Source organism: Paramisgurnus dabryanus, chromosome 6 (genome assembly GCF_030506205.2).
Source record: "Paramisgurnus dabryanus chromosome 6, PD_genome_1.1, whole genome shotgun sequence".
Taxonomy (NCBI): Eukaryota; Metazoa; Chordata; class Actinopteri; order Cypriniformes; family Cobitidae; genus Paramisgurnus; species Paramisgurnus dabryanus.
In genome coordinates this window covers 30,086,259-30,098,884 of record NC_133342.1, presented here as the reverse complement: position 1 = coordinate 30,098,884, position 12,626 = coordinate 30,086,259, and the positions used below count along the sequence as shown (strand labels likewise).

At 36.9% G+C, this 12,626-nt stretch overlaps 1 protein-coding gene across 6 annotated transcripts; it reads left to right on the top strand.

Moving 5' to 3' along the window:
• Positions 1-1,465: 1,465 nt before the first annotated feature.
• Positions 1,466-11,701, top strand: ubtfl (upstream binding transcription factor, like). Of its 6 annotated transcripts, none has more exons than XM_065276539.2 (20): positions 1,466-1,630; positions 3,483-3,587; positions 3,757-3,938; positions 4,159-4,242; positions 4,318-4,473; positions 4,633-4,697; positions 4,781-4,901; positions 5,027-5,137; positions 5,234-5,361; positions 6,008-6,149; positions 7,060-7,101; positions 7,215-7,331; positions 7,411-7,566; positions 8,148-8,276; positions 9,111-9,196; positions 9,287-9,476; positions 9,574-9,621; positions 10,528-10,659; positions 10,859-10,966; positions 11,050-11,701. In XM_065276539.2, the coding sequence occupies exons 2-20, from the start codon at positions 3,530-3,532 to the stop codon at positions 11,137-11,139; spliced, it is 2,145 nt and encodes a 714-aa protein (XP_065132611.1). In that variant the 5' UTR covers positions 1,466-1,630; positions 3,483-3,529; the 3' UTR covers positions 11,140-11,701. The 6 variants fall into 6 exon arrangements, with proteins under 6 accessions (XP_065132611.1, XP_065132608.1, XP_065132610.1 ...); XM_065276536.2 differs by having other exon boundaries at positions 1,468-1,630; positions 10,856-10,966; XM_065276538.2 differs by having other exon boundaries at positions 1,469-1,630; positions 7,215-7,328; positions 10,856-10,966.
• Positions 11,702-12,626: the final 925 nt, after the last annotated feature.

The following is a 12,626-nucleotide window of genomic DNA, read 5'->3' as shown; positions in this document are numbered from 1 at the left end:
CACGTTATCTTTCATTTTTTATTACACTGACAAATTTCAAGTTATCTTAACTAGGTGAACCCCATCATCTAGTCATTTGTACAAAAAAATGATGAACCATAAAACCAATATTAGAGTCTTTATAAATTTTGGCAATGACATAATCTGGTGTTATGCTGCCATCTCATGGCTACTCAATAATAAAAGCAACAATATTTTCTATAAAAAACTTATAAGCCATTTAAAGGGATAGTTCACCCAAAAATGAACATTTTGTCATGATTTACTCACTCTAGTATGAATTTCTTTGTTCTGATCAACACAAAGTCGATATTTTGAGAAAAGTTTGTAACCAAACCATTAATAGACCCTATTCACTTCCATAGTATTCTTTTTCCTACTATGGAAGTCAATGGGGTCCACGAACGGTTGGGTTACAAACATTTCTTAAAATATCTTCCTTTGTGTTCATCAGAACAAAGAAATTTATACGGGTTTGTAACAACATGAGAGTGAGTAAATGATGACAGAATTTTCATTTTTGGGAGAACTATCCCTTTAAGAGTTAACCCATATCTATAATATGACTGAAATAAACATGAGGTAAAGCACAAACATTTATTATTCATTTGATTAAGAATATCAGCATTGTTTTGTTACAGTCATATATTTTAGGTATATAATAGGACAGATGTGCAGGAAAACAAGACGTTTATACTAAAAATATCATGCAAAACTAGTGTTTGAGTATAATTTCTCATATCATATCATATATCTTGGGTTTCTGTGTAGTGTCACCTTCATGGTGTGAATGAAGCATCTCTCTCGTGTTTGGGCAGAATGAAAGGGGGTTGAGTCAGTGAATCTGTCTCCTCCTTTCCCTGTGCCATTGGTCAGTTTCACATAAAGAAATCTCTCACAACGTGACGATGTGTACAATCAGAAAGCGTGAGAGTCAATGGAGCGCTGACTCACTGATAGTGATAGTAGTTTAAAATGCTGGGGACTTTAAGCACAAGCAGTATGCATGGTTCATATCAACACATCAGTGTAACGTCAAACAGCACGATGGAGCCAAACACAGCAGTTTTGGGGCATAGGCGAGATTTTGGAGCCCAGAGGCCGCTGTAGTCTCGGCGGTAGCACAATGAGCTTTAATCGCCTTAGCACTTCAACTATGCTGAAGGGTTTGGCTGACAGTCCTGCACGTCTACCTGAGGCACTTTTTTAAATGTTAAAATACACAGTTTACTAGCAATTATAAACCTTTATTTACGTAGTTGCATAGTGGTAAAAAACTAAATTTCTGCTTAGGTCCAAGTAAGTTTGACAGTGACAATTCAAAATGCTTTAAAGTAAAAATAAATAAATAAATAATGGCAATCAAAAATGTATATTTAACTTTATAGTTATTTAAGTTTAAGCCTCCGCCTTTGTGTCCTTTTTTTCTCGCATGTTTTCCCTCGGAGTTCCTCCCCCTGCGGCGCTGGGCGGAGTTTCATACCGAACCAGACGCTCCTTTTGTCGGATTCGTTTCGACCTGACTCCCCGGGGTTTACGGCTAAAAAACAGATACTTAAATACAATACAATCGCTTAACACGAGCACATCGCAAATCTATAGGATCATCCGCACCTGGATATTGAAAAAGGTGAGTCAATTGATGATTTTTGGACCCGTTTCGAGCGATTTTCAAATTGCTCGTCCCCGAGTCTTTGTAACATTCATGGCGGCTCTGCAGTGAGGGCTCTGGGGCGAGGGAAGGCACAACCGTCCGCTCATACCTCTGTTTTTAATTCGGATTCAGCTAGACACGATGTGCTTTTACTTAAATTTGACATGTGAGCGAAATTAGACATTTAAGCATATATATTTATGTCAGAATTCATCTAAAGCTATATAATTCATTTTTTGGATTTTCCATACTCCCTGCAAAATTGTCCAATTATGCATGTCGCTTCATTTTTTGTGTATATAAAACGGAAGTAAATATATTGTTGTCATGTTTAGAATAAGATATCAGTTTTCATATTTTAGTGGTGTAAGCAATATTTGTCGTACTTTCGCCAATAGCTCGCGCACTAGCTTAGGCATTCGTGCCAGCGGAAGCTGCGTGGTGACTCCTGCCGGAATAAAGACGCCATTACTGGGCTCTGAGCAGAGTAACGGTCGGTGCGTTACAGAAAACTTCTTTTTAAGCGCAATAAATAGATAAGCCAGAGTGGGCTTCACGTGATTTAAGTAGGTATGTGGAAACATTGATATTTAAAGTGATTATTGTAACGCAGTAGACGTATTAAGTTTACTTTTGTGTCAAAAGTCTGTCATAAGTAGTTAGCGTATGACTTGTAAAACTAAATTAATTGTAATAAAATTGATAAATGTTAATAGATAAACATTGATGTTGCACAGAAAATGGATTTTTGCGTTTTTCGTTTATTTTTTACTCGGGTGACCTTGCGCGCGGGCGGGTACGAGACCGTGCCGAGAAGCCCGTGCCTTGTGCGGGCGCGTTGCTACGCCACCGCGCGAGAGGGTCGCGAGCACGCGGCTTTCCAAGAGCAGCAGATACTGATGCAATTATGGGCTTATTGAAATAAATACAATTAGCAAAATACTCGATTGATACTACATAAATACGTATAAGCAAGTGTTTACTTAAGGCATGTCCCGATTACACTTTAAAGTTGTTAAAAAGTGAAAGAACAGTAATATTTTTTATTATCCATGAAGTACTCGCCTATGAAAGTGCAGTGCTGTTAGCATGAATACACTGAGCAGTAGAGGAGCCGAACGGGCTGCCATGATACAAGACCCGGCGAGGTTTCCGTAGGCACAGATGTTCATCTGCGGCGGTCCTTTCCTCCTTATCCCGCTGTCGATGGTCCCGAAAAGTCTTTCTGTCCTTCCTTTCAAAGCTGACCATCTTCGTGTACTTACTCTGGCATCAGATGAATAAATCGACAGATAAATCTTAACACAATTGAAAAGCAGGGCTTAGTTATAGATAAGTAACGACCATTTAGGTTTATCGTCCTGTTTACGGTTTCGTTACATCCTCCGCCGATGCACTGGTATGGCCACGGCGCGATGATGTCTCTGCCGAGGTGCACCAGAGGCGGGGCGTGGACACATACATTCACTTCTGGGTGGCACTGAATGATGAGATCCAAACCGCGTATCAAAATCAGACGACCATTCATACAAAATTGAATTCATTCTTAATTTATAAGCTCCTTTTAACTACAAAATTATTTATATTTTGAGGTTATTTAGAGTTAATATGCTGCGTGTCCAAATCAGCTCGTCACGTCAGTAACGATGAATCTTATTGGTTCTCATGTGTCTCGTGACTAGTTGAGTCTTTTATAAAGTGACTGCATAAAATAATTCAAGTCATGTACCTCTGTGATAACATAAGGGTTAGTAAACTGAGATTTTTTTTTTTTTTAATTTACACAAACTGTTTTCTTTAACATCCTGAATGATGTCTCTCCATGCAGCCACTTGGCCACTGAGGTGTCAAGTTGGAGTTTACCCAACTGTCATCATGAATGGCAGCACCAGCGTGTCTGGCACCCAGACTGCACGAATCAAAACTGAGCCGGGTAAGGTCCCGTGTTGCTGATGGTGAATTTCTTTGCACATCCACACACACACACACACACACACATACAACAGTTTGTCTCGGGCACTGTTGGGACAGCTTTTGTTTTGCCCATATGCAAAAATAATCTTCACTGCATTCAAACTAGTTCTGCTCTCTCTGTGTGTTAGTTGTAGATACATGGAGCAAAGAGGAATGTCTGACACTGTTGGAGAGGATTCGCAGTCAGCTGCCTGATGGAGATGGTATGAAATATAAAACTACAGAGTCTCATTTTGACTGGGAGAAGGTGGGCTTTGGGCCTTTCAGTGGAGACATGTGTAAGCAGAAATGGCAGAAGGTTTCAACAGAGGTGAGCAAGCTTACGTAATCAAGAAAACACTGAGAAAAGTTTATAATTAAAAAATGTTATTTAGTGGCTTTATATCTTATGTTAAAGAGGAAATGTAGCTTGAAGGTAAGTTGGAGCACCGGATGTTGGCTTTGTACTGTAGGGTCGTATCCTAAGATTAAGTTTGTGCCTATTTTAAGTAAATGTTAGGACTGTTCTGATGCAGTTGTTTCCTTTGCAGGTCCGTAAATACAGAACAATGACGGAGATTATTGTTGATGCAATCGAATTCGTGAAGAACCCTTACAAGGGGAAAAAATTAAAGGTATGATTGCAAAGTGTCATGTTTTTTTAAATATTTACCTAATTTATTTATGCATTTATTTATTATTAATTTTAGACACACCCAGACTTCCCAAAGAAACCTCTCACGCCATACTTTCGCTTCTTCATGGAGAAGCGTGCCAAATATGCAAAAATACACCCTGAGATGAGCAACTTGGATCTCACCAAGATTCTGTCCAAAAAATACAAAGAACTGCCTGAAAAGAAAAAGGTAAGCGTGTTTGTCAATGATGTGCTGTTTAATGTAATCTCAAAGTTAAATATTTGTTTTTTTTACATAGATGTAAATAGGTGTGGTTTCAGTGAATGCCTTAATATTAATATTGCTGTTGACGTATAGCATATTCAATGTGTACTGTTTCTCTGTCAGCTCAAGTACATTCAGGAGTTTCAGAAAGAGAAGGAGTCTTTCGAGAAGAACATGGCAAGATTCAAGTTAGTGTCCACTTTCCTTTTCTCAACATTATCTTACGCAAGAGTCGTTTTCTTTATTGACGAGAACCTTCTATTCTTTTTAGGGAGGACCATCCAGATTTAATAGAGGAAAGAAAAAAATCAGACCTTCCAGAGAAACCCAAGACCCCTCAGCAGCTGTGGTACAACCATGAGAAGAAGACCTACATGAAAATTCACCCAGATGTAAGTGTGTATGTAAAGTTTTTTCAAACAAATAAAAGACATCGTTGTCGTGTAAACGTATCCTAAACCTTAGCTAGTGTGAGTGAATGTCCCTGCATTTACGCTTCCATGTTGAATGCTTGTAGGTTAGTCAGAAGGAGCTGAAGGAAGCATTACGCAGACAGTGGTCCCAGCTCCCGGACAAGAAGAGGCTGAAATGGATCAGCAAAGCTCTTGAACTACAGAAACACTATGAGGTATGGCTTCATCCTAACTCGGTCTAAGGCAATGAAGCCTTTGATTGGACTGGAAAAAGGACATTTTAAGATTGATCCTATTGCTTCATCATACAGGACAGCATGAGAGTGTATTTTGAAGCTCATCCAGAAGCAAACTCAGACGAACATGTTAAGTCTGTCCTGACCAAGGCTGAACGACAACTCAAAGACAAGTTTGATGGCCGGCCAACCAAACCACCACCGTAAGTAACATTTCTTTCTTTTAGGACTGGATGCATCTATTCATTTAACTGTTTCGTGGGGCTTACATATAGCCGTACCTCAATCATTGAATGCTACAGGTTAAATTTTATTTTTTATAAGTATTGAAAACAATTTCTCTTGTGCATAGAGTTGCAGTAGTTGAAGTGTTTTTAAGTGTATTATTATGTATGGTTATACCACAGGGCTGTTGAATGCTTCATTCCTGAGCAAAAAACTAAAACGAATTAATATATAAATATTTATAGGCCAAGTTGTTCACATTGTTGCTAATACTGCAAACATAAGTACAATCACTTTACATCAAAAGCAACGTGCGCGGGTGAGTAGTGCTACAGTCTCTCTCACTCGCTCGCTGTAAAAAGATGTTTTGGATTTAGCAACGGAGGCTTTAGATATGGCAATTACATTAGAAAGTAGTCGTACTCACAATAGCATTTTAAGGACAAAACCTGTCGAATGTCTTAAAATCAAACATATGAACATTGTTTTATGGTGTGGTAACCGTGATATGATCATTTAATTATTTGAAAATAATGCACAGCAACAGTGTTACTACCTTGGGTGTGCATTATTTGTATATATTCAGCAGCCTATCGTCAGTTATTCCTTACTTATTTTTTTTAGGAACGGTTATTCTCTTTACTGTGCTGAGCTAATGGTGAACATGAAGGATGTGCCAAGTACAGAGCGAATGGTTTTGTGCAGTAAACAGTGGAAGATGATGACCCAGAAAGAGAAGGACATGTTCCAGAAACGATGTGAACAGGTTTGTCCATCCATCCATCCGATCTAAAAGTAACAAATTAAGAGGTTGGTTCCAAAATGCAATAAATTCATTTTGACTTATTTTGGTAAAAATGTGTTTTCTATACCAAGAAAGTGACAAGATGAAAACCACTATTTTCTGTAACAAACTTTCACATATCATTTTAGGTTATAATAACATTAACATTTTAAATCAATAATTTGATTTTCAAAGATTTATTATAAAACTGATTTTTTTTTCACAAAATGCAATAAACCCATGACATGTTTTGGAACCAAACTCTTCACATTATAATGATTAAACTTAGGAATTTGCTATAGTGGGAAAAAAAGCCTTTTTTTCTGCCTCTACGATTATAGGCCGATATATTGATGAATCCCTAATTAAAATATTTTTGTGTTTTTTATCCCATATAGCAAAAATATATTTTCAGATATAATTTTAAATATATTTTAAAATAAAAAATGGCCAAAAATATATGTACTGAAAGATATATTTGCAAAAATAATTTTTTAAAGCATTTATTTTAACATCGCATGGAAGAAAAACAGGTTTGAAAAAGTTTAAATTAAATGTAATCTGCTCAACAGCAAAAATAAACGTATAATTTTATAATTTATATTTTAATTTGATACTTTAATAAAAACTTATATTTTGGCCAGGAAAAATATATTTTTTTGCCGTATGGGTTAATAAATAATTTTTTAATATATGTTAATATATGAATGCTAAAACTAAATATATTTTCAAATAAAAAAATACATGTAATTAAACTTTACTTTCTATAAATATTTATTTGGCATATATTTGAAACTTGTTTTGGCCAGAAAAATAAATTACCAAATATATTTTTAACATGTACCCTGATTTATGTATAACTTAAAGACAGAATGTTTTTCTGTGTCTTTAGAAAAAGAAACAGTATGAGATTGACCTTCAAAGATTTATTGAGGTAAGGGCCTTTCGATATATATCCCTCCCCAACTGAGTATGTCAAGCCGTTTCGCCAGGACTTGTAGACAGCGTTGCAGACAACCCTTCGCCTCAATTTCTGTCTCTCTGCAGAGTCTTCCAGAAGAGGAGAGGGACCGTGTGTTATCGGAGGAGAAGCTAGGACACACCAGGCTAAACATAGGGGGTGCCGGCAGCCCCCTGAGGGCCAAGTCCCCATCTGTAAAGGTGGTAAGGTTGCAAGATTTCCATTTATGCATGCTGTTTATCTCTCAAGCTATGTCTAAATCAGAGTTTTGGTGTGTTGTAGGATCGGTGTCGTGACCCTGAGCTAGATCAATGGGTGCATCAATCCCCCAAAGAAAAGCGAGACAATAAGAAGAAAACACGGCTTCCTGAAACTCCCAAGACTCCGGAGGAGATGTGGCAACAGAGTGTTATAGGAGACTATCTAGCTAAATACAGGGTAAGAGTAACGTGTTTACTTTTCTTTACCATACAATTAAAGCATATGGTGATCAAACAGGACAATGACTTATGCATTACATTTTCCAATCTCTTGAAGGGATAGTTCACCGAAAAATGAAAATTACCCCATGATTTACTCACCCTCAAGCTATCCGAGATACATATGACCATTTACTTTCAGATGAACACAATCAAAGTTATATTAGAAAATGTCCTGGCTCTTCCGAGCTTTGTAATAGTAAGAAACAGGGCCGGACATTTTTAGCCCAAAAAAGTACATCCATCCTTCAAAGAGGTATTCCACACGGCTCAAGTGGGTTAATAAAGGCCTTCTGAGGTTAAAAAACATCCATACTTAAAACTTTATAAACTAAAAAAATCTAGCGTCCAATGCAAATTCACAAGAGAGTGTCAGCGTAGGACTTTTTAAAAACGCTGGCAGGGAAAGAGTTAACCATCAAATATGTTTTGACGTCACACAAACAAACAAATTTTAATTCATTTATTTGTTTCTATCCAAAGTGACTTCATAAATACAAACAAAATTATTCATAACATATAAACTTCTTTTCGTTTTAGAATGATCGGAAGAAAGCTCAAAACGCAATGGAGGCCGCTTGGAAGGCCATGGAAAAAAAGGAGAAGATTCCCTGGATCAAGAAGGCTGCTGAGGACCAGAAGCGATACGAGGTTCAGTACCGGACCGTGGTCAGTGACCAGACGTTTTGACCACTGTCTTCTCACCTGTGCTGAAGAAATGTCAAAATGTTGGTCACCCCTCGCATTGCTCCTCTCTAAAGCTGAGGTGGAGGGGTCTGCAACGGATACACTTGTATCTCAATGTGTCCCTGTATATGATCAGTTTGTGGCGCTTTTTTAGCTAAATTGAAATGAGTACTTTAGAGAAACGTTGTTCATTAAAGGGGACATTTCACAAGACTTTTTTTAAAGATGTAAAATAAATCTTTGGTGTCCTCAGAATACATATGTGAAGTTTTAGCTCAAAATATCCTATAGATAATTTATTATAGAATGTTAAAATGGACACTTTGTAGGTGTGAGCAAAAATGTGCCGTTTTAGGTGTGCAAATGAGCTGATTTCTGCACTAAATGGCAGTGCGGTGATTAGATAGTGTTGTATTATCCCCTTCTGACATCACAAGGGGAGTCAAATTTCTATATTTGCACATGCTTGCAGAGAATGGTTTACCAAAACTAAGTTACTGGGTTGATCTTTTTCACATTTTCTAGGTTAATGGAAGCACTGGGGACCCAATTATAGCACTTAAAAGTAAAATATTCATCATATGTCCCCTTTACATGTTTTAAATTTCCTATTTTAGTAAATATTTTTACATATTCTCATGAATCTTGATGTTTGGTGACATCTTGTTTGCGCGTATATATTGGGTGTGAATATGTAGATTTTGTTTGATTAGTCTGCTCGTGAGTATTTCAGCAAGATTTGTCCATGTCTTGTGTTTAGGATTGAAAGAAAGAGGCTCTTTTTTGCTCATTACCCTTCTTGTCTTTGTACTGCAGAGAGAGCTGTTAGAGATGAGAACTGTTCTATCAGGACAGGGCCAAAGAAAACCAAAATTTGATGGAGAACCCAAGAAACCCCCTGTGTGAGTTCTCCATTTATAGCTTGTTGCTTCCTAAGAAACCTTTTTGCAACAAAATCTAAATTAATCTGAAGTTTGTCATTTCAACCTTAGGAGTGGCTATCAAATGTTCTCTCAGGAACTTCTGACCAATGGCGAGCTGAATCACTTCAGCCTAAAGGAGCGCATGGTGGAGATCGGCAAACGGTGGCAAAAACTTAATCAGATTCATAAGGACAAATATAAGAAACAGGTGGAAGAGCAACAGCTCGAGTATAAAGCCGAACTTGAAGCCTGGGTGAAGGTAAGGCATTCTGTGCTTCGAAACAAATAGACTTTAAATGTATGTGGGGTTTTTTAAAACTCTTATACAATTTTCTTGTCGTTTTGCTCTTTCCTAGTCACTTTCTCCTCAGGAGCGTGCAGTTTATAAAGAGTTCTCCACTACAGTAAGTCACCACTTCATATTTCAGATTGTAGCACACGCTCTATAATGCAAAAACTCTGCATGTTAGTGGACTTTCTTTCACAACATAACATACATATAGCCGTATATTCTGTATACTGATCCACTTTGCACTGCATGGCAAGATAGTTAATGTTACAGCTTTAATTTATCTAGTTGACTTTGCTTGTAGAGGCTGTTTTTACAGAATATACAGTAATGTGCAAAAGTCTTAGGCCAACATGCCAGAATTAGATTTGTTGTTTTTGCAATTTTATAGTGATCATATATAATTGTTTCTCAGTCTCTTTAATAAAATACATCCAGAAAATAAAGGAAATGTATTAAACTGAATAAAAATGTAAACAGATGTGTCAAGTTTTTAGGGTAAACTCCCCTTCCACTTGAGCAATAGCAGGAAACTGCAGGATCTCTTAAACCTAAATGAAATTAAATCCTAATTTCTAATTTTAAAGAAATTATTAATTTGACTTAATTCTGCTCAAAAACGCACAAGATGTATTTAAAAAGAAAACATTTAGTCCCGAATTTTTTTTTTTTTTAATTTTTTTGTACATATGTCCTGTATTTTCTGTATGTATCTTAATAAAACTGATTGAAAAATAAATATGGATGGACATTAAAACTTCTAAAACAACAAGTCTGGTAGTGTTGGCCTAAGACTTTTGCACAGTACTGTATATAGTTGCCTTCACATATGGCTTTATTTCTTCATTTCTTACACATGCATAACTTGTATCAAACTAACATCAGTTAATATAAGTCTGACTAGAAAATAATTTTGCTAGGACTGCACTATGGGGCTACTAATCATCGCTTTAAGCCTGAACATGTTTTTCTTTGCTGTTCTGTCCTTGCTCCCCCACCGTCCCTTTCTCTGCCCTCACAGAAAAGGCGAAGCACAACAAAAGCACAGGGTCCTGGGGCAAAAGTCCGAGTCACCAAGGGGAAGGCGGTAGGTGCCAGATCCACGACGGTGGGTGTCGGGGGGGGCAAGCGTTCCATGGCGTACCGGGGCAAGGTAACGCCCGCTCTCTCTGGGCGACTCACCCACACTGAAACCTCAGTCTCGGCGAAATGCTGTGTACTCTATATAAAGGCTTAAATGTTTACCATTACGTATATTAACTATACGTTCACAAGATTAAGTACTTAATCTGTGAGTATACAAATGCGATAATGTGCAAAGTAGAAAGAAGTGCTACTTTGATTTCCAGCAGGAAACATCGGAATCAGATGAAGATGATAAAACGGACACTTCAGACAGTGACGATGATGATGAATCGTCTGGCAGCACAGATAGTGATGATGAAGATGATGATGATGAGGTTAATGTTGTAATGACATTATTTTGAGTTTTGCACGACAAAGCAGAATTTTTCATTTTAACTTTAAATTCGATACGTTACAGAATGAAGAAGATGATGAAGATGACGAAGACCAATCAGATGCTTCCAGCAGCTCATCAACAGAAGACAGTAGTGACTCTGATTCAGATTAACCAATGGCACCCCCTCATAGAGGGGGCTGTGCCGGACACACCCCCTATACAACACCCCTCCTATAAAACAAGAGGAGGGACAACAGCTGTGAGCTAGCAGCAAACTGGCTCCCTATTTGAACAGGGCAGGAGAGAAGATGAGGACCCATCTTTTTCTCTCTCTATTATGACAGACTCAAAAGTCAGTCAGATTTTTTTTCTTTTAAAGGAGCTGTGTTACTTGTGTGGTAATTGCAACAATTTTTATCGCCTTTATATAGGTGTGTTATTAAAATCTGTGTTGACTTGTTTGTTTTTTGTTCTTTTTTTATTTTAACTTGAAAATAATTAATTTGATTCAGCCGGTTGAGCTTTTAAACATTTTGAAAACATCAGGGTTGTTCAGAGCTGGTTGTTAGGGGTGAGAGACTTTGAAACGGAGGTGATGGATCCTTCTGTTTATATTTGTTTGACTCGGACAGTTGCTGGGTCTGCGGTATGAGGGCTATACGAGCTGCTCCAGTCTTGTTTGGATCGTTCTGTTGCAGATCCTCCATAATAAATGCACTTTTTTTCTCTTGTACTTATTTGTATATTTTCAGATACCTTGAGGAAAGTGATATTTACATACTCTTTTACAGGACTTCTAGTATTTGGGTAGGATCACATGCTAAAATGTATTAAATGTTAGGAATTTTCAACCGTTACAGACCCAAATAAACATCAAATTTAACTTATATGTAGCTTTGTAAATGTTATTAATTAAACATCATTAAACTTTTTTTTTATTGTGTCCTTACAGTGTAATAATACATTAAGTAATAATAATACAACATGCACTTAAGGTTTGGTTTAGTGTGAGTTGAATGTAATTACGCATAATTTACACTTATTACTATAGTAATTTCATGTAAAGTGTATCAAAGACACTTGCGTACAATGCGTAACATTTGTACTTTTTTCACTTGTATAGGAAACTTTAAGATTTAAAAACAAATCCTGATTATTTTATCTTTTGCTGATTTGGAAAAGACAATAGAAAATCATAACATGCTTTGAAATTTAAAGGGACACAAGACTTTTTTTATATGTAAAATAAACATGTTCTCTTTGGTGTCCCCAGAGTACCATATAGATAATTTATTATTATAACATGTTAAAATTGCCACTTTGTAGATGTGAGGAAAAATGTGCAGTTTTGTGTTTGTCATTTAAAATGCAAATGAGCTGATGAAATGCAAACACTGATCGCCATAATGGTGGTTTGTTAAAATTATTGTTGTCAATTATTTTCTCTCTTTCTCTCTCTGCACTAAATGGCAGTAGGTGGTTGCATAGTGCAAATTAAGGGGCAATATTATCCTCTTCTGACATCACAAGGGGAGCCAAATTTCAATTAGCTATTTTTCCACATGTTTGCAAAGAATGGTTTACTAAAACTAAGTTACTGGGTTGATCTTTTTCATATTTTCTTGATAAAAGCACTGGGGACCCAATTATAGCACTTA